Below are 23,833 nucleotides of genomic sequence, written 5' to 3'. Positions count from 1 at the left end.
CCGATCGCGATGGCGGAATCTACGGTGGCTCTTTGTGCCGGGCTCTCGGCGCCGACGCGTGACACAAGAACGTGAAGGAACGAGCGGGACGGGAGAGCAAGAGAGATGAGGGTAGGAGTGGGAGGCCATTACGTAGACGTAATTCAAAAGCGGGAACGTATGCTTCATTTATTAAAGAGATTGCCTCGAAAGATTGCTGTTTCGCGCATGGCTACGTCTCCTGGCGCTGCCTTGCTTCCCCCTTCAGCCACGGTCGCTGGCTCCTACGCAGCCGTCATCATTATTGTGCCGGTGCCGCTGCAGCAGGCATTCGAATTACGGCGCGTTTATATTCAATTTGTTTCTAGAAATTACAATTTGTTGGGAATTGGCGCGGCAGACGACGCCGAGGAGCTGCCTGCGGAGCTGCCCTCCTTTTCGCGCACCTTCGGGCCCCTCGGCGATCGTTGCTCGCCCGGTTGTGAGAATCATCCGTGCCATTCAGTTCGACGGTTCAAAATCTATTTTACGTCATCGTAAAATTGCTTCTAATAACACGGCGGGAATGAATTTTTAAGTCATATTGCTTTTTAACAAGTTAACTTTTTAAAGAGAATTACTTGGGATTTGATAGCTTAGGAATATATAACGTCTATTATTTTAATTGAATTGGGTAATTACCTTATAAATCAACCGTGTGAAATAGTCGGTTTGGACAGACTCCGTAATCATGATTGCAAGCATCTCATTAGCAATGAATGCCTGCAATTAACTCAACTTTTCTAAGAGAGAAACCATCATTTCCCAAATCTTTAGAATTTATTTGTACAGATCATCTGCTGTGCCCAATATCTAATATAAAATATAATTTCGTTTATTACAGACAGATTTTGCTTTAATTATCGGGAGTTAAGTAAACCGAGTGAAGTAATGAGATTAGATTTAATATTTCGTAAACGGCGCGATTCACCAGTGTATCGTTCACTTATATTTTCACCTAGTCTAAGATACTCAGTGAGAGAGTCGATTCGAGGGTTGCCCGTCGAAGAACAGTCACAGTCGGATGATAAATGGAGACAATATGGTCTCATATTTCTATCGCTGTCGCAGGAGGATTAAGCTTATACTTTTTCGCGACCGAATATCTTCGGCAGTTGTCACATACTCTACTGTATGCCAACACCCTACCAGAAAACCTATTCGCTTCCACCCACTCTCTGCACTTGTATATCCTTCTGTACTTTTGGCAGCGATGAAGAAAGAAAAGAATGTGGTGAGTGATAAATAACGGTGCTGATTTCGAGCCTATAACGTTTATTTCTGTATTATATAAATGGACTTTTCTATTACAACAGCAATATCAAAGAGCTAATGAGATAATAGTGCTAAGTACAATGTCAATATACGTCTACAGGCAAAATAATAGGATGATAATAATAATTAATCGACGTCGCAGTTTCGAACTTTAATATTGACATTGTACTTAGCAAATATTTTGCGTGGCTCGCTGACTCTTTGACATTGTTCATAATTTTAAAAATCTCTTTTGAGCTAATAATATATTTTATTCTTATTTTAATTTCCTATTACAATTTTTATTATAACTGAAGCAAAGTGCAATCGTATAATTTCGTGAGTTAATGGGCATATAAACAATTTTTTTCTCAATTTTTCGAGCAAATGATTGATATACTTTAAGTATCTAAATTAAATATTCCTTTTAATTTATTAAGTTTTAAAATAAAGTTTTAAAAATAAAACGAATCAAGTGGATCTTATTGAGCCCAGGTACTTTAGGTCTCTTGGCGTTTGCAAAACAAATTTTCTTTATTTATTTCTCACTCATGCGTGGCCACACATGATGATGCAACATAGATGTACCAAAGATTCACGATAGCGTTCTTACCTTTGTTTCGTTCTCTTCGGGGTAGAGAGTATAAAGGAGGAACGCGAACGACAAGAGAGGGTTTTTTATATCGATATGCAGCTACCCTCATTTCTTTTATCTCTCTCTTTCTCTCCTTCAATCGTATCTTGCACAACTACCGTCCTTGTCTATCCTTCTTACTCGTCCAGCTGGTAGACGGCCATTAGCGGTAGGGTAAAAGCTATTGGAAGTTCGTGGCATCTTTGAAAGGGTGTAGATGACGATTTCGGTGGCACTTCAGTCTGCGCGCATTTCACTTACGAACCTCCTCCCGTCTCTCTCATATAGCGATTGTACCCATGTATTTTTATATTTGCGTATTTTTAATCGTGCTTTTAATTTTATCGCAACATTTTATTGAAACATACGCTGTATCTAAATATGCTTTTGTCTGCAAGAAGCGCAATTTATAATAAAGCTTTAAATATAATTTGTCTGAAGCGTCACTTTTAACAGTTATATGTTTGGCACAAAAGATAGAAATAATTCGTTCGTACTATTTCTGCTTGTAGACGACCGGCCACTGTCGGTACGCGAACTTACGGTCGTCCACGCCATTAGCTTGGTAAGTACAACGGTGTAAATCACGTAATGTCGTTTTACTACTACCGTCGATCGCTACATCGATTACGCAACGATTAGAGCGCTCGTCTCTCTAATCGGCGACAATGTATGCCTGATAATTAACCGATTTCAATCTACTGAAACAGCCTGCTAATAAATAATTTAATGCGCCGGGTTTTCGTGCATCGGTGACTCCAAGCGATGCACGGTCGGCCGGTTGCATGCCGTGCATTGATAGGTACAATGCGACGTGATTGTACCAATCATGCGATATTATAATCAATAATACATGCTATTAAACCTTAACTATGCACGACTGTTACCGCCGCCGCTAATACAGGCTATGCACCGCAGCGCCATTAAGGCCGCGACGGTTCTCATCCGGTTGCTCGCGAGGTTCTCGCGAGCGTATCGACGAGCGGAACGGGAACGACGCGTCCCCGAGGATCGTTTAATCCGCGACGTGACGACGCGTCGCGAGATCAGTCCGAGGGGCCGAAAGTTATCGTGACGCGCGTGGTCGCGCGGTCAAATCGAAATGAGACGCGACGGCAAGAGAGCCGCTGCGTAAGATCAAGTAAATAGAAACAGGCAGTGCCAGTCAGTGCTCGGGGGAACGCAGCATGAGACCTTTGAACGTCCGCACTGTCTTTGCGTTTCTGTAGATCGTAGAGCACAGAGAGATGATTAAGGAAACGCCGCGGCGGTGCAACTGGATACCGAGTCAATCGATCACGGCGATACGCGTTTGATTTACGTATTATAAGAGATTGGCCGCGCCACACGCGACCTGGTTCTGCTCCGCGATAACTTTCCTAATGTTGATTTGGACTGCACACACTTTCCACAATCGCAAAATGTATCGTAAGAATTAGCCAATTACGGTCGAGAACTGTCAAAATTAAGACATTACTTTTACACTCTTAGCTCTGATTACCTAATTTTTACCTAATTTGTCTCACGATTATGATTATGGAAAGTTTGTGATTTTTAATTGATTGAAATTTTAATCTATATTAATTGTGCTAATGCTAGGAACAACTTTAATTTAGCAGACACTAATTATTTTTAATATAATTCGAATGTCTGACAAACGGACGTTGCATTATAGATACATTCGTGGATTTGGATTCGTGGTGCGGGGCGAAACGCTTTTAATACCAGAGGAGCGTCACGGTCTCCGGTCGGTCTCGCGGGCCGAGAAACGAAAACTCTCTTCAATTATTTGTCTTCCTCGCTTCCGCGCAACGGGAAGTTTTCCCAATGGCTCTCCAGGTTAATACTTCCGAGGGACTTAATACTCTTTGTACCTATTTATGACTGCGAGACGGAATCGCGGGCACGTAATCTTCCATTATAATTGACCTTTCCGCCGTTATTCGCTGTTCCGCGAGTAGATGCTGGGGATAGGGTAGGGAGGAAGAGAGTCCAAGATCTCGTCGCCCGGCGCGGGGCAAAAGGGGAGAGAAGTCAGTCGGAGAATCGCACCCTCCCTCCGTTCTACCCGCGTCCACCCCGCGCGGGTGCACCGCCGAGGTACACCGTCGTTGGTCGGTATTTATTTTACAAAACGTTTCTTCCTCACTCTTCCGGCCGCGCCCGACTTAATTTACCACCCGAGGTATTAATTATAAAAAAGTCGTAACTAAATGCCCAGCAGGACGGAGTTACGCCGGTCCGCGCGGACGCGGCTTTAATTTTCCTATTTGTCGGGGAAGTTAGCGTCTGAGCGAGCGCGGAAATCATTAGCGAAGTAAAAACCGGCTCCCACGCGACTTCACCAATACCAAAGCGACAGCGGACGGGCGGGCGGCCATCCCCCGTTTCGCCCTCCCTTATAAGGCGCGATGTCGTTACGCTTTACCTCGCGAAATTGAATTTGGGATTCTCCGCTCAATGCGGAGATAAAACCGCGCTACGTGCGCCGGTGGAAAGTCGCGCGCGAAGTGGGGTCCGTCAATTAAAATGCGCGACGGCCAACTTCTTTCTGATACACTCCCCTCATGTCGCGGAGAAACCTCGCACACCTTGCGGCCTAGCGGAGTAAAATGCGAACTCGCGCACGTTGCGTTAAGCGATCACGTCCAGCAAATTAAAGATATTAATGATCTATAATTATATACGGGGGATCGTTTAATGTACCACTTGTCGACGCGACTGTAAAATACAGTGCTTTCGTTAATTGTAACGGTACTGTCTCCTAATGATACGTATGACTGGTAATAACCGTAATCAAACTGAGAGACGTGTCGCTCCTCGTTGACGAATCGTCTCGAAAAGAAGGGATGGGCGGCCGAGAGAAGATTGGAGAAAGAGAGAGTGGCGAGGATCCGTACGCAACGACGAGAGAGGCCGCGCGCGTTGCTTCTCGCTCCTCGTAAATAAATAATTAGAACCTCCCTTCAACGTCTGCAGTAAGTTCCTTCTTTTTTCTTTCTTTCCTTACCTTACCTTTACGCGCGACTTCTTCCTAGCCGGCAGTGAATGGCAGTGATTGGCAGTTAATGACGATGCTTCACGGACTGTCCTCCACACCTCCGATATCCACCGTTTTACGCCAAGGACGAGTGTCCCTCGTAATTTCTATCGAGACGGTCGTGATTTTATTCCAGAGGATATCGCGTCCCGAGACACGGCCAATTTCTTCCAGGGACTGTCGGCGAAAAATCCGTCGACGCCGTAGAGAATCGCATCGGTCTGCAAAAAATTTGCATTCACGATTATTTATCTCGTTAATGAACTACTTATCTATTTTTTCACTCTATGATCCATGCACTTTATTAAACTGAAAAATATTATAAAATAAACGTATCTTTTTTTATTTGTATCTCTTAAATAAAAAATATAGTTGTTAGATTTGTTGTTGTTACATGGGGTACGTAATGTTGTTGTAAGATAACAAAGGATAAATATCTGTAAAAAGTATGTTTTTGTAAAACTTTGGATAATATTTCTATTTCAGATTGAATATTATTTTGGTATTTCCATACATTAAAAAAAATTTATTTTATATAGAAACTAAAATAAATTAGTGAAATAAATGAACATCTTAAGTATATAGAGGAAAAGCTTTTCCGCGAAGGAAAAATAACTATTAAAAAATTGACAGCGTTGCAACAATCAATAATTGATGAAGGCAATGCAAACATTGATACACAAAGTTCAGGTCCTAGTTGGCAAAAGTAGCAGAAAATCGAGGATAATAATGGCAAGTATTACGAATATATGAATACACAAATATATTTTATTATTGTGTTCTGTTTTACTCACATACATTCGTATATAAAGAGATAAATTAGAACTCTTCAAAGACAGATACTAAGTTATAATATATTACAAAAATTATAAAAGAGAGCTTACATAGATTATTAATTATTTGTCGTAGTAAATATTTACTACATACATGCTGTACAAATATATTAATTATTAGGATAAATATATTAATTATATTAAGAATTATTATGATTAAATAACATTTTTGTAGTCTTTATTTCAAGATACTGTTTGTTAACATATTAGTGAAAAGTTAGACAAAAAATTTCATATTTCTTTGAGGCGTTAGTTAAATATTTTTAGATACAAACAATATTTAAATCTAGACATTTTTAATTTTTCAGATACTTTAGTAATATCCATCCAGAATCAACATTTTCAATCTAACAATGATGCAACATAGGTACAATTTTACAGTATTAATTGTGTATTGCATATTCTTACTTAATGTGTTTATAAGTATGTATTATATGTAGGTATGGTAAGAAGAACAACAAGGACATGAACGTGGAATTTATTTTAAATTTTGAAATTATTAACGTATTGATCATCATAAAAGAAGAGAAAAACATTACTTTTTATATAGACTGTAATATGTATCACGTGTTTTTGACAATAATTTGTACTATTGTTATGAAACTTTACGTGTTTTTATGAATTGCGAATTCACCATTTTATTGATCTATTAATTGTTACAATAATACTTATTAATTCACTTATTAATTACATTAATATCTATAACTACAATTTCGTAACCATATTATTTTATAAAAGTACGATTCAAAAATTATTTTTATGTTATCTATTATTATAAATGTATACCTACCGCAATGTATTATAATGTATTACTCAAAGTGTAAATTTAATTATGTGTATACTATTATAATTACGTTAGTTTATAATTTTTATAACTGTAATAAAATATTTAATTATACAATTATTCATTAAAAAATTCAAATATATGAAATAATAATAAAAATGATTCAATTAGTAACATTCGAGATAATGCGATGGTATTTTAAAAGATTTCTTATTTAGTTGTCTATATAAAAATATGTGAATTTAAATATATATTTTATTATGCATAAAATAAATTATTTTTTTTAATACGTTTTTGAAAAAATAAATTTTATGTGTTCCCTTTGTGACAAAATTTAAACTGACATCAACGGTTATGTAAAAACTCATTTCGGAAATCGAAAAAACAGTTAAAAATATCCTTAGAACAGCATTTTTTAAAAGCAAATAATCCATTTGTATAAACAGTAGTAGTCAGAGTTTACGAATGGTCGATTATAAGTTAAATAATTTTAAATAAATCAGATTTGAATTCTTCTGTAAAAAAAATACAGTTTTCATTTATTTTTCTAAAAAAATTTGAGCATTGAGATAAGTATATTAGTACCTGGTAATAAATAGGAACAAAAAGTGATCTTTGTCATAGTATTTTATTTGCTTGAAATCATATAAAGTACATTATTCTTAATTTTTAATTATTAACCCTTTATAAATAATTGTTTGAGTAACGAGAATTTATGTGTGTTTGTTGCCTAAATTCAAGTTACAATATTGATATACATATTGGTTTCGCTAGATGGAAGACTAGTTATTTTTTTTAATTTTCTGTCTTATGTTTCATTTTTGTTGTCGGTCGCTGCTGCGTGCGCGCACGGGTTCACTTGTACGTTTATCCCACTTTTACTTATCGTTTTCTACATATCTTGCGGCCGAGTTTATATAAATAACAAAATTATTCGAGTATACAGTTATAATAAAGAGTCCATTCAAATCAGACTTTGAAACTTACTATTCTTTAACAATAATAAAGAAAAAAATAATCTTAAGCAAGTAAATAAGCAATATGTCCTATCAGTAAATTAATTAAAATATATAGTATATTTCATAATATTTTGTACGCAATTGAATATAATTTTATATTAAATAAATATACATAGTACTTACTTTAATTTCCCTTCACATCTTAAACAATATTATTAGCAACAATAAATAGTAAAACATTACATAAATATATTTACGTAAGTAATTGATAAATAGCGCATTTTGCATTAAGATAATTTATATTAAGGTTTATAGATCTAGATTTTATTAGAATATTTTAGATCAGACTTTTTGTGTGGATATAGGATTGTCAATTATCGGCTGTTCCTCTTTGAAAGATGCTGACTTGCGTGGTTTAATTTTGATTTTAAATCCATCATGTCTTTTCAAAATAATATCGGCTCGCAGAAGAAAATCATTGTCTGGCGTATCAGAAATAATATGATAATTTCTCAATATTGTCGACAATAAAACTTTCAATTTCAACACAGCGTATTTTCGTCCCACGCAAGATCTGTAAAAAATATACTATTACCAACAAATGTAAGTATATTCTATTCGCAACAAAATATTTTTGAAGATTTAAGAATAAGTGTTTACTAAATAAAAACAAAATTTTTTAATTATAAGTTTCATAAATTAGGAAAAGCCCAAGCGTGATAATAAAGAATTATTACTAAAAAATGTTATTAATTATTATAAACCTTGGCCCAGCACTAAATGGTATGTAAGCGTAATGATGTCTTTGCTGCATTTTCTCCGGCAAAAAGTTGTCTGGATTAAAAACTAGTGGATTTGTATAATATTTTTCTAAACGATGCGTTACAAATTGTCCGATTATTATTGTGGTAGACTTTGGAATAACATAATCGCCTGTAACTACAAAACAGATAAATTATGTTTCTTGTCCTTTAATTTATAAATAAGTTTAAAAAATATTTGCAACTTATAACCATGGTTGATCTCTGATTTTTGGTTTTTTAATTATTTTTCGGCTCTTCGCCGAACAGAAAAAAATCTGTAGCTAACCTCTAAAATAATAACTTCTTTTTCGAATTTATAAAAAGTAAACAATTAAATACCAGAAAAAAAACCTAATAACCTTTTTTTTAGAAAATTGATAATTTATACAGTAATAATTGACCTTCGACAGTTTCCAGCAAGCTTCGACTGAACAAAGAGATTTCTGACAAGATATCTAATCAAATTCCGGCAACCGTCCTTATAACTTAATTGTATTATATTATTGTTACAATAATGCATTTAATCAGATAGCTTACCTATTTTCACGTCTTTGTCAAGTTGCCTTGCAATCATAGGTACTGGTGGAAAAAGTCTCAAAGTTTCTAGAATAACTCTTTCAAGATATTTCATTTCTAAAGTATCTTGATAGGTGCATTGTCTGTCACTATTACCAAAAATTGTATCTAATTCTTCGTGTACGCGAGCCTGCACAGTGAAAATTAATTAAAAAAAAGACAAAAGATATAATTGTCATGACGATCAAAACTGAACAATATATCTTTCGTAGAAATGATAGAGATCGAAGATCGTGATATTTAACATTATTGAATTACTATTTTAATTTTAATTTAATTTAAAGATATAAACATAATTAGCAATAAAAATAATTTATATATGTAAGGCGATCAATGGTAAGAAATTTTATTCATGAAATTGTAGGATTCAAGTCATATCACTGTATAGATAAAGAGATGAAAAACGTAAGATAAAATAGGGACTCGTATGACAATATTACAAAAATTTTGAGAATTAAGGATCTATTGTACTAAAGCACGCAGTTATGACATAATACACTACCGGTGACGAGTCATGATCGAGTTTGTTACCACTACAATCTAGCTTCATGAACAACCTTTAGCGAAATAGTGCTAATAACATCTCCCCGAACGCACCCATTAAATGATAGTATAACAAGTTAATGCTATTAAATGATAGCGTAGCAATTTCATTTATATGTAATTTATATGTAACTGTATTTTTTTTAGCTATTTCAAGGTTTAATTTCTCGAGGATTATAAAGAAATACTATTATATAGGATGAGAGAAAACTTTAAATAAATACCTCAAATTTGAAAGAAATATATTTTGGGAATAAAAAAGTATTTTACAATATTATGAATACTGAAGAGATAAATCGAAAAGACTTTGATCTTTTTTTTAGTTATTTTAAATGAGCGTTTTAATAAAACAGTATATGTATCAATTTTGGATAACAAATGCAAAGTATAAGAGTGTTATTGTTATTAAAGTAAACAAATGTACCTGAATATCCGGATAATTTCCTAAGATACAAAGTACAAAACTCGAGCCAGCTGCTGTAGTATCATGACCCTGTAATAATTAAGTTAATATATGGACCATTCCACGTGAAATTGATCATGCTAAATCCGGAATAGTTTTAAACTTTTGTTAAAGGGCGCAAAATATAGATCTAAACATGCTCTTTGAGATGTAATCTGGCAGAATTCAAAATGGTTAACTTAATATAGCGACTAGAAAAAAAAATATAAAAAGAATATGAAGAATATTACAAAAAAATTGTGAAGTGCAGAGACCGAGTTTTGGGCAGAGTTTATCGCATTTTTTTTTATCGAACATAATACATTTGTATAGTTGAAGTTAAAAGCTTTCTGGAACACTTTTGCAAAATTGTTCTATCCAACATAAATTATAAGCCTTCAAATTCAACAAATTGAAAAACCTTAAAGTATCAATTTTTATAAAAATTGGACAAATTAATCAAAAAATAAACGATATGTGTACTATTGCGTCAATCTTACTTTTAACATGTTTTTTTTTACACAAAAGTGGCAATACTAACGAAATAATTAATAATCATTTTTTTCATTATGTAATTTTATTTTAGTATGTATTATATGTTAATATTATGTATGTTATGTAGTATTATATATGTGTAGATTATATGTAGATTATATGTAGATTATATGTAGATTATGTATTATGTGTAATATTATATGTAAATATTATAAAAGCCCCTTGAATGACAAACCGGCCTTGCGTGTGTGTGTATCTTCTGATCTTTGGTAAATAAGGCAAGTGAGCTTCTTCGCGAAAGAAACCTCGAGACCTCAGGATTGAGTGTACCAATTTTAATCGTAATTAAAAGCTTGCATCAATATTATACAATAAAATTATTATTAGATTATTATGATTTTAGTTTCTGAAATATTATAACCAAAGGTGAATTTGACAGTTAACAACAAGTTCTAGATAAGTTTAACAGCACCACGACATTAGCGCAGTGAAGTTCGTGTCACACGGCACGATTCCTTTCGTACTTGGCGTGGCATCGCTACTGTTGCATGATATTAGAATGAGTATCCTACTAATTATAGTCGATACAAATTAGTTTATTGTGTTACAAGTGTTAAGTCAGCTATTTTCTACGAGTTTGGGGAGTAAATGCACGAGACAAAGGTGAGCGAGTCATAGCACAATTATAATATTCAAAATACATAAAAATAGACAACTTATAAAACTGTAATTACAAATTTTTTAAAATTTTGTTGGAATCAATTTCGTATTTAACATCTAAAAACCTACTGGAAATGACTCTTATTTTGGTGTTACAATAAAACTCATTTTTTGTTGAACCGTATAATCAATTTTTTTTGACGCATAAAATAACAAAGTGACTCATAGCAAAGTAGTTTGCAATACACGAGATATATTATATAATAGTAAAAAAATTTAATTATAAAAATTTATATAAAAATATTTGTGATAAGATAAAATATATTCTCGAAAAGTCATTGCCAGTATCGTCATACCTCAAACATGATAGTGTTTACTTCCTCCCAGATTTCCTCGTCCGTCATTTGTCCATTCTTTTTAAATTCGAACATCATGTCTAGAAAAGCGAGTCGCTTTTTCTCACCTACATCGTTCTCATTAATGTCATCGAGATCATCTTTTGCATAATAGTTATTATAATTATCGGCATTGCTTTCCGTATTTTTAGTCGCATTTGATTGTAAATTTTCACTTGGTTTACTATTTTGCACTTCTTTTAGTTGTTGCCTGTTTGCAAGTTTTTCTTCGAAGTCTACTGATTTTTCTTTGATTACATGTTCTGTCAAGGTATGAATAGTTTTCAGCAGTTTCTTTTGGATTTTGGCCCACTTCGAAAATTTGAAAAATGTGTCATAACGTAATGAAACATCGTAATGCCTTCTGTGTAAGACATCGCTCATTCTACAATATTTAACTTATTGTGAGTATGTTTACATGCTAAATATCAGTAATAAAATACTACAGTTTAAAAAAAGAACAATATATACTTCATCACGGCCACGGCGTATTCATATCCGGTTTTCATTCTTTTTTCCTTTCTAATTCCCATCGCTGTTTCTATTAAAATGTCAACTGTTACAGCAGATAGATAATCGTGACAATCGAATTCTTTTCCAATTTTATCGCGAAGTCGGTTTACAAGTTCTATGCTATTTTCATAAAATAAAGGTACAAACGTCTTCAAGATACTCAAGTGAAATGTAGGCACAATCATCTTTCTATGTCTGCGCCATTTGTCGCCTGTTGTGATCAACAAACCGTCTCCAAGCCAAGGTTTGAACATGCTATGATAAAGAAAAAGGGAATCATTTTAAGCAATATCTTGTAATAAATTTTCTAATAAATAATGATAGACCATCCAGAATAATACTTTTATCTTTATTTGTAACATATAATAAAACAAAAGCAACAATTTTAACAAAGCATAAATTTTAATTATTTGTTAACTTGATTTCTTACCTATATTCTTCGGATTTATTGATATGTTCAGAACTACTTAAAATTACTTCAATATCTTCTGGATCTACCAGATAGACTATTGCTTTTGTACCAAAACATATTGCTCCTACATTACCAATTTCTGACTGATATTTGAGAGCTATTTTAAAGATATTTTCCGGAGATATTTTGAGACCTAAATATGCATGATTTATAAGAGGCAATGATGGTGGACCTAAAAGTAAGAAAATTATTGTAAAATAAACGAATAATACGACAAAACATACTTGAATTAAAGTTAAACTCTTTCTTAATATTATTATTGTATGTACATACCTGGAATTTTTCTTATAAGACGAATTTTTTGATGGGTTTCGATGTAGAAGTGCAGGGCAATTAACACTGTAAGCGTAGCCAACAGAAACCAAGTTACAATCGATAAGTAGGATGTCGTTATTAGTTCCGTTTCCATTATGGTTTAAAAAAATACCGTGATAAAGTCGCAACTATGTAATTTTATCCTCGTCTTTTCTTATAACTTACTGATTGTAGTATCGACGTTAAGAGATAGAAGATAAAAAGATAGATAGAAATTTCAAGAAAGTAATATTATTATAACAGTATTATTATGACTTCAATGGAAATATTTCACTTGCTATTGACGATCAAAGAATTGTTAAAAATTATGACATTTTTACGTTTTAATGAAAAATGCGTTTCTAACTTGCTTGCAACACTGATATTTAATGTGAATAGTGCGAATTTATATTTTTACATTTCAATTTTACATTTTAATTATACGATGAACTCGCCATGTCAAGCTTGTTTATCAAATAATGGACCGGATGACAAATGTACGTCACTGATTTAAAATGCTACTTAAAATTATGATACATATTCATCAGACATGACAATGAAAATAACATGACCAATGCAGAATTGCCGATTGCTTAAGATACATATATGTTTATGTCACTTTAACTTATTATACCAGAGTAGCAGCAAAAAAAATCGGCCAAGTGATAATAGGTGCTATTGTGGTCTTGTTTTTAAGAGATTAAAATAATTAGAATAATGTTAAAATATTTTATCAATTAAATTATATTTAAATATAAAAAGGCAAAAATGTTATTGTATATGCATTGTACATATCATAATGATATAAAAATATATTATAGAATATTAAAAGTAATTGCAATAAACTGTTAAAACTCACGAGATATAAACATTTTCAGAAAAAAAATACTAAGATTTCATATAAGTCGGCAATATTTAGTGAAAAATATGTTAACTCTCCAAATCCTACAACTAAACCAAGAATATATTATTACATAAGAAGTACTAGGTTCCTCTATGACCATTATTAGCCTATCTCAATTTGAATTGTTATACACATATACACATGTAGGGTAATTGTATCTATTAATGTATTTTTAAGTTAACTTGTTCATTATTCAATTAATTATTAAATATTATTTATAGTTTTAATTTTGTTAACTTATAATCAACATCAATTTTTCAATTTTCTTTCTTTTTCATTTTTTTCTTGAACATTTTTTATGGAAAACAGTTAAATATGTTGTGTCACATATCTAAATGTATTTTATTATTTGCTTCATAAAATCTTATAGTTAACTAACTCTTCCACTGTAAGATTATAAAATTCTGAATTCTGAATTCTATTTATTATTGCCTACCACCAGTTTTGCCCAATTTCTGATGCGTTTATTGTTTATTATGTTATAAAAACATTAATTATTAAAATATAAAACATAATTAGAGAGAAAGAAAAACTGTTACACTATCTGAAAGAAGACACTTTAGTTTGTATTATTTAAATTTTTAAAGTTCTATTTTTGGCTTTTGTTTGAGAAATATTATCTAAAAACATCTAATATACTAGTATTGGTGATTTATTATTAGTAATAACAATAACGAAATTATAGTGAGACAGGTAAAATCAAATATTTTTTATTAATGGCGATACATCTAATTATAAGTGTAAAAAATACTTTGGACAATTAAAATTAAGTTATAAATATAGAAATTATTTTTATAAAATATTATTTATATTTAATTGTAACTATAGAGCGGTTAATTGCAATGGTTAATGTATTCAAACATAATGTATTAATCAAGGTTTATGTATTCGTATTATATAATATATGTCAGTGACGCAATGCGGAAAATTTTTTCAACGCATTGTTTCGTCTAAGTTCATTATTAATGTAAATAATATTAATAGAATGTCTTATTAATACAATACTGACACAAAGTAAATTTCTACAGTAGCTTAGGAGGGATCGAGATCATAAATTACGGAATGTCACTATGGGTCATTGATTATTTAATTGACTATTTAATGTTTAAATTTAAAATGGATATTATTTGGCATGTGTAGCAAGTAGCTCCTAGCGGCCCCGAGTAGAGCCCTCTAACCTTATATAAACACAGTTCAAAAATAATAAACAATTTTGAAGAATGGCATTCAAAAAGAGAGAAAAGCGAGATTACTGCAGTATTAGTAATTGTAAAAAGCAATTAAAAGGGGACGTAATTTTACACAAGTTTCCAAAAAATGAAGAATTAAAAAAAAAGTGGATAAGCAGATGCAACATAACCCAAAATGTGACAAAAACACATGTTTATATGTAGTCTGCATTTTACTAAAGAAGATTACTATCCAATTGGTAAATACATATTAAATATGTACAATTAAATTTTAATACATTAAAAATTATGTATTATGTATACTATAAAGAACAATATTTGTTCTAGGATTAGCCAGCAAAATTTTTAAATTAAAAAAGAGCTATTCCATTGAAAAATTTAATTATAAAAAAAGAAATGTTTACTCCAAATATATTTTTTAAAAAAGTAGTGAAATTATTAACACGTAAATAATAATTTGTAGCATTTGACGTGTAATATATTAAATTATTTATGTGTATGCATATTATAATTATTAACAAAATTTTTACAGATCTCTTTTAAAATCTCTACAAATAGAATGCAAAAAAAAACTGTAGGGACTCTTTTAAAAGGACAATCACTGCAAAGTTTGGAAAATACAAAGCAAAATGAGTTGATTAGTATTAGTAAAAATAAGCAGGATAGCGTAGCAGAGAATTCTAATTTAGTTAAAAAGATCTTAAAAAGATTTTGTTAATAAGTGTGATAGTTGTAATATGCAGAATGATATTGATACCGCTGAAGACAGTTATAACGTTATTGAAAATAGAGAATTAAACATTGAGGCATATGCATAGTGTTGATAAAGAAAATAAAACGTCTGTGTTATTCTTAGAAAATGAAATTCTCAACGCAGATAAATCATCAGTATTAGAAGAAATTAATATACAAAATGCCAATGCAAGTGCTGCGCAACAAAAAATTTTATCTGAAACCGAACTTAAACTTCGTATTGATTTATTAAAAAGTGCTTCAATTAACTTAATGTCCCTAATAAAAGTGATGAGCAGTTAATAGCATTTACTGGAATAAATCATAGTCTGTTAAGCAGCTTAACAGCAGCAGTTCAATTATGTGAAGAAAGTCAGTACATAAGGAAGTTTTCTAATTCAGTGCAGGATAGAATAGTACTATGCTTATGTAAACTTCGATTAAATTTGCCTTTTTCTTGTTTAACAGTACTGTTTGGTTTAAATAGAAAAAGCTGCGCAAAAAATTTTTATTACATGGTTCTCATTCAATTATTGTCTGTCCTTAAAAAAAGAAGTCATATACTGGCCTTCAAAAGAAGAAATTATAAAAAGTATGCCAAAGTGTTTCAAAAATTTCAAACAAACTCATATTGTATTAGATTGTACAGAAATATTAGTAGAGAGACCTATTTGCTTAAAATGTCGCTTAAAATTATATTCTCACTGCAATGGATGTGAAACTGTGAAATTACTAATAAGAGTACCATCTGGGCTAATAACTTTTCTAAGTGAAGCTTATGGTGGTCGAGCATCTGATAAAACAATTTTTAATCAAAGCAAAATAATTGATAAAATGGATGTGACAAGAGATGCAATCATGGTAGATAAGAGTTTCGACATTGAAATGGAATGTCTAGAAAATAATGTGCAATTAATAATTCCATCCAAACTTGAATCAAAAATTCAATTAAATGCAAATAAAGTAGCATATACTAATAAAATTGTAGCAGCTTATGTACACGTTGAACGAGTTATTCAAATATTTAAAATGTTTAAGATAGTCAAAAACAAAATTTCATGGACATTAATTCCCCACATAGATGGTATTTGCACTATTATTGCTGGACTTACAAATTTGAAAAATTCAATTTTTGCTGACAACAAATTTTAATGTATATAACAGAAATTGCTTAATAATTAATATGTAAATCTACATTAATATTAATTATTATATTTACCTTTTATTAATTAATCAAAAAATTTTTGTAATTTAAATAATTGTTTAAGTGTGTAATAAATAAAATTTTTCTGAAATTTATTTGTGAGTTTTTATTGCAAGAAAAGATGTATATTTATTTACTTCTGGTAACTATCAATTTAAGTGGTTTCGAGATAAATTAGTTGTTTCAAACATATATATCAATAAACATTTTGCGAAAATTAGGGAAAGCCTCGTTAATTTATATATAATATATTTATTTAATACATCTTTAAATAAAAAAAAATTTGTCAAACGTAGAAAATTATCGTAAAATTATAAACATCATGCAGATTTGGTATTGATGCAATTCCGATACTGTTTGACTCTCGTTTTAAGTTTCAAATGTACCAATTCGCTTGCACTCCAAATATATCAATCTCAATCCCTTGGAGGACACCTAAGTTTACTATTTCGTCATCAGTACCGCGGTGGCAATCGTAGCTTCTCGTCGTAGGCGACTGTTAAATACTCGTAGCCCGTTGCGTCGCAGCAGCGGCGCTCTTCTCGACCACTCGGGGAATAAAGTACAACAATGCAAATCGTGAATTGTGTTCGGCAGGCTGTCGGGGGCCGTCGACGAACAGCGGCAGCCTATTTACTTGGATAACGATGCTCCGGTTCACGTCGAATTGGCTCTCCCTGGGTCTCCGCTCGCTTCTCCTCTTTCTATACTCCTGTCCTCCTCTTCGTCCGTCCTCGCGACCCCATTGTTCTACCATAAAAATGTCAGTTTCGCGAATCTATAGTCAGTCGTGCACAAAGAGGACAATGAAGGATGTATGGAAATAGCCAGATAGACTGCTACCCCCTGGACCCCTCCATAACCGGGATAGCCACTCGAATGCGCTTGTCGTGCGCATTTAAACGACAGTAATGAACCATTGTTGAGAATTATCAGTCCTATGTCGCGGGGCTCGCTCGCTAATTATCAGCGGTGCGCTATGTATGCGCCACGTCGTCGTCGTCGGCGGCGGGCCCAGTCATCGTGCTCGACTACTTTCTTGCTCCTCCTGTCGCTTGCTCTCTCCCTCCCCTCCCACCCTCGGCATGCAATAAGACTTTTATTCGTGTCACGCGAGAACCGCTCTCTCGTGTAAAGTGCATCTGCCTCGCTTTTAGACACGGGGCTTTATTGCGGGCTGTACGCGGCAGGAATTGAAGTGGATGCGTGAGGGATAGAGAGAAAGAGATAGAAAAGGAGAGAGAGAGAAAGAGAGAGAGAGAGAGAAAGGCGGGCTTCGTCTGCCGACGCTGATAATTAGACAGAAGATATGGTGAGAGGTGATCTTGTAAATCCTTGTTGATAGTTCGTTAATCACGCAAATGTGTATTATTGTCAAGTAGAGTTCTCTCTCTTTCTCTTTCTCTCTCTCTCTCTCTCTCTCAAATTTTCCTGGTTATGGGAGAATCGATTTCGGATATGATGGAAACTTGTCGCGCAGCTGCCGAAGCGCGTTGGAATTAACTTCAGCGATAAGAGAAAAATCCCAAAGTTTCTCAGGAGTCGGGTGTCTTTGATTTCACTTTAATTTAACTTTATCGGGAGTCGGTCAATAGTAATGTCCCTAATTGCTTGTCGGCAAATTCTGGCCGTCGCGGGAATTTTATTGAAATTCTTGCCAGACTTTCTTAATTCAACAGTCCGATTTGCGCTTTCGCTCCTGCAGATTAACGCGATATTTCGGTTGCATTCAATTTTAATTGTCATGGGATCAGCTACAAGTAAATTTTGTATAATTATATCCTTCAAATAATTATATCCTTCAAATCGTATTATTACATAGAAAGAATGATTGAGAACAAGACTAAAAATTTAGTTAAAAATTTAGCTAGATACTGATCTAAAAATAAGTTTTGTTATACCATCAAATTAATTATAAAATTTTCAAGTTAATTACTAGAATGTTTAAATTTTTTGTAGTATTGCTCCATTATGCTTGAAAACAATCTTATTTTGCTGCAATTTTTGGTAAACAATTTTCGAAAAATAAAGATTAAAATAAATTCTTATACGAATATTTATCAGCCTTTGCATGTAAAAAAAAGCACTGTAAAAAAAGCAATGAAAAATTTAACTTATATTGGCTTATGTAGAGATAATGACTCTATTTTTTAATGGTGCCATTGTTAAATAACTAATAGCTTTAAGTGAGTAAGTTGATCAAATTGATTTTTAAACAAATGTTTATTAGATTTTGAAAAATTTAATCTAATTAAAAATACAATTTTTTAATTAAATTTACATATAAGTGCTATAAAACAGTAATTTTACAGAAAAAAATAGAAGAATCAGAAACCTACAGAATTGTTCATATTTTGATGCTTGCGATAAACTTAATAGATTTGCGGATATGTAATATATTTAAAATAAATAATTTATTTAATTTATAAGAGTATATACTTTGTTGTGTGTACAGAAATTTATCTTACACTAAGCAAATATTATTTGTTGCAAATAAATAATGAATCGACATTTTCCAATTATTATCTAAAAAATTTCATAACAAAAAATTAACGTTAAAAGTTAAAAGAAAGAAATTATATATTGATCTTTTCTTAACATAAGAATATATTTTTCTGTGTGTAGATATCTTATAAATATATCTTTGTGTAACTCTACAGAAAAAAGAATGTCCTATAATACTATGGCCATCTTTTCCCTAAAAGTTGTGAAAGATTAGGCAACGTTTATGTTTCAATATTTTGATAACATAAAATTTTTATTAAATATTTTCTCTTTAATATCGATAGTGTTATATGCTTTAGGTTTCAGTAAAGTAATATACCAAACGCTATTCAAAATAATAAAAATTAAAGTATTTTTTTAATTTTACAAACTACGGGCCATTATATCCAAATTTACCTTGTGCATAAATTAATTCCACGTTTTCAATGTACATTGCAATATCATTGTATTATATATATATATATATTGCTGTGATTTTTATCTAGAAGAAAATGCATTACTACGCCATAATTAATACCTCGACGTGGGGAAAGCGCACGGCCCTAATCTGATAATAAAATCAGCTGCTCTGCCTTCACGGCGCATAATTTCACGGCGGTTCTTATGCGCTCTTAAGACTCGCGTCCTCTGCTCTTCCTTCCCATGCAAACGATTTAATCGACCGATCGCCATTTCCAGAGGGACCCTCGCTCGAGGTCCGATTCGACTCGACTCCTCCACCGTGAAAAGCAAAGAGGAAGCGCGGCGCGCCAGCTCAGCGTAGGGTCGGCCGATCGGACGGATCTCCAACGGCCTTATCTTAATTATTCCGAAAAGTTAATTAGTTTTTTCCTCCCGTTTCTCCCTTTGCCCTCCCCCTCCCCTCCCATCCGCGCAGAAACCCTTTGAACGTTTCCGCATCTGACGTGGACCTCGCGTTCAAGGAGAATCTCGGAATGAGAACGACCGTCCAATCGCGCCGCCGCGCACCGACCGGAGTAATTCGTTGGACGCTCCCTTTTGTGTCTTTAATTATTCTCTCGCCCGAAAGGCGAAAAGGAAGACACACGCGCACACAGGTACGGCACGTGCCGTACGTTCGTTCGCCGTATCACTTTTCGACGCATTATCCTCTCGCGTATTATCGCCGAGTGGAATATTTTTCTTTTGCCGCTTGAAATCCATTAGTTACCATAGGAAAACCTGCTTCAATAAAGTTTTTATGCATCAAGGTTCTATACTAATCTGCAACAATTGATGGATACCTATCACTTCTCAGCAGTTAAAATATATAATATGGACTTTCGACAGTTCAGGTAACATATAACATCAGTAACAAATATGTTGTAACAATAAATAAAATTAATTACATTTTTAAATAAAATATATTATACGATTATTTATCATATTAAAATATATGATTATGTAATTATTGAAAAATACTGACAGAGTTTTGGCTCCGAAGAGCCAAGAACGATTTGCTTCTGTTATATCATCGGAAAGAGGAACAAATACAACAATTATTTGTACAATGAGTGCAAGTAAGATTTATGTAAGATTCATTTTCTGTGAAGAAAGAATTTCCCATATGCACCTGAAGGATCTATGATAAAAGGTACTCAAAATGGTTGGACTAATGAAGAGATGTTTATGATTTGGCTGCAACATTTCGCTTATTATGTTCAACGAACAAAAAAGAATACAGTGTTGTTGGTGTTAGATAATCACACAGCAGCCACATTTCAATATCATCTTAAATTTTTGTACAAATAATTATATACACATACTTTCACTGCCTCCACACACCAGTCATTGCATGCAAGCATTAGACGTGAGTTTTCTTAAGCGAACATATTATCGAGAAGCATATATATTTATTAAGCCAAGGAACTTTACAAAATTATACTCTTCTGATTTATCAGGTAATTTTAATTTTTATTAAACAAAAAAATATTATGATTTTAAAAACAATAAGAAATTTATAACAATTATATTTTATTCACAGAACTTTTTAGAAAAACTTACAACAGAATTGCTTCTATCGATAAAGCTGTAAATGGATTTAAAGCAACTGGTACTTATCCTATCAATCCATATGTTTTCTCAAATCTAGATTTTGTTAATCATGAACATAATACAGAGTCTTATTGAATTCTTTTTTATTAGTAACTGAGGGAAATCTTGCTACTGTCATCCAACTATCACACCTGCAGTAACAAAGAAACTCGATTCTAACCTTGTCATAAATCATTGTATTAAAAATAAAGAAAAGGAAAATGAAAATGAGCACGCAAGTGACAATAATGTTACTGAAATTGTCAACGATTCTGCAGTTCAAGATTTTCAAAACTATCTGGCTAAACTTTGCCTTCTGCCAAGAAAATTGTCAAGGCAGTCTTCACAAAATAAAGGAGAGAAGCAACATTCTAAAATATTAACTTTATCACCTATTAAAGAAAAGTTACACATAAAGAAAGAAAAGAAAGACGAAAAGGCAAATCGTGTTGGACAGATAAAGATAAAAAAACATAAATACAGAAGAAAATAAAAATGGGAAAAAATGAGAAAAAGATTCAGAAAAAAGACTTGAAAATGAAGAAGATAAAGACGGAGAAAATAGAAGAAGTTCGTTGCAAAAGAAGAAGCAAAAGAAAAAGATAATTCGTAATAAGGAATTCGTACAAAAATATAAAGATACACAATTATTCCAACTTGTTATTATTTGGAAATATAATTTTCGATTAAGTCAAAGTTCGTTTATGTTTCGTTTTTTCCTTTAAGTTAACTTTCAATAATACATGATATATGATTATTTATCTCATATTTTATCATACTAGACCACAACATTGCGCGCGCTTCGCGCGCGCCACTTAGCATTTTTATATTGAACATTGCACTTTTTTTTCTTCTGTAATATTACTCTCACACACTTTATCATATTTAATGCCCTTCTCTATCTCACGCTCTTTCTCCCACTCTCTAAATTATTAATTATAATATTAATGATATTAATTATATTATTTTCATATTGTTCAATATTACTCTTACACTTTACTTTCTTATTTAATCCTCTTCTTTATCTCTCACGCTCTCCCACTCTCCTCCCTCCACCCCTCTCTCACTCACTAAACACAAATTAGTGATTATATTATATTTTCATGTTTCTTAATATCACTCTTACATACTTTATCTCCATACTTAATCCCCTTTAAATAAATTAAAAATTATAATATATTATATGTAATGTAACCTGTTAATTTTCAAAACTTTCACTTTCTGGCGAACTCTTTAGAAAATTATTGTACGCGTCCGGAACTATAGGAAAACTGTGTTAAAATAAATAGAATTCTCGATATTCGATTAGCATTTCCCGTCAACCCTCAAAATTCAAGTTTTCCGGAAAATATAATTGTTTAAAAAATGTTTTAATTAATTATATCACCTGAATTCTATAGCAAATTATTGTACGCGTCCGGAACTATGTGAGAATTACGTTAAAATAAATAGATCAGTCGATATTTGATTAGCATTTCAGGTCTAGCTTTAAAAATTCAAGTTTTCCGGGCAAAATAATTGTTTAAAAAATGTTTTTATTAATTATAACACCGTAACTTTCCAAAAACTATTGTACGCGTCCAGAACTATATGAAAACTGCGTTAAAATAAATAGAACTGTTGATATTCGATTTGCATTTCACGTCTAGCCCTCAAAATTCAAGTTTCTTGGGCAAAATAATTGTTTAAAAAATGTTTTAATTAATTATATTACCAAAACTCTTTAGAAAATTATTGTACGCGTCTGAAACTATATGAGAACTGCGTTAAAATAAATAAAACTGTCGATATTCGATTAGCATTTCACGTCTAGTCCTCAAAAATCAAGTTTTCCGGGAAAAATAACTGTTTAAACAATGTTTTAATTAATTAAAACACCGTATCTTTTTAAAAAACTATTGTACGCGTCCAAAACTATATGAAAAATGCGTTTAAATAAATAGAACTGTTGATATTCGATTAGCATTTCACGTCTAGCTCTCAAAATTCAAGTTTTTCGGGTAAAATAATTGTTTAAAAAATGTTTTAATTAATTATATTACCGGAACTCTTTAGAAACTTATTGTACGCGTCCGGAACTATATGAGAATTGCGTTAAAATAAATAGAACTGTCGATATTTGAACAGCATCTCACCTTTAGCCCTCAAAAGTCAAGTTTTTCGGGCAAAATAATTGTTTAAAAAATGTTTTAATTAATTATAACACCGTAACTTTTTAAAAAACTCTTGTAGGCGTCCAGAACTATATGAGAATTACGTTAAAATACATAGATCTGTCGATATTCGATTAGAATTTCAGGCCTAGCCCTAAAATACAAGTTTTTCGGTCAAAATAATTGTTTAAAAAATGTTTTAATTAATTATATTATCTGAACTTTATAGAAACATATTGTACGCGTCCCGAACTATATGAAAATTACGTTAAAATAAATAGATCTGTCGATATTCAAATAGCACTTGACGTGTAGCCTTAGAAATTCAAGTTTTTCGGGCAAAATAATTGTTTAAAAAATGTTCTAATTAATTATATCACCTGAACTTTATAGAAA

At 32.2% G+C, this 23,833-nt stretch overlaps 1 protein-coding gene across 1 annotated transcript; it reads right to left on the bottom strand.

Moving 5' to 3' along the window:
• Positions 1–7,657: 7,657 nt before the first annotated feature.
• Positions 7,658–13,112, bottom strand: LOC105836863 (cytochrome P450 4g15). The gene is made up of 8 exons (XM_012681187.3): positions 12,695–13,112; positions 12,380–12,593; positions 11,908–12,204; positions 11,398–11,821; positions 9,869–9,937; positions 8,863–9,031; positions 8,287–8,461; positions 7,658–8,096 (listed from the first exon to the last, which is right to left on the bottom strand). The coding sequence occupies exons 1-8, from the start codon at positions 12,828–12,830 to the stop codon at positions 7,865–7,867; spliced, it is 1,716 nt and encodes a 571-aa protein (XP_012536641.1). The 5' UTR covers positions 12,831–13,112; the 3' UTR covers positions 7,658–7,864.
• Between the last annotated feature and the right edge of the window lie 10,721 nt (positions 13,113–23,833).

The sequence above is a fragment of the Monomorium pharaonis genome, chromosome 3 (genome assembly GCF_013373865.1).
Source record: "Monomorium pharaonis isolate MP-MQ-018 chromosome 3, ASM1337386v2, whole genome shotgun sequence".
Lineage (NCBI taxonomy): Eukaryota > Metazoa > Arthropoda > Insecta > Hymenoptera > Formicidae > Monomorium > Monomorium pharaonis.
Note: the sequence above shows the minus strand (reverse complement) of the source record. Positions and strands in the feature narration are given on the sequence as shown.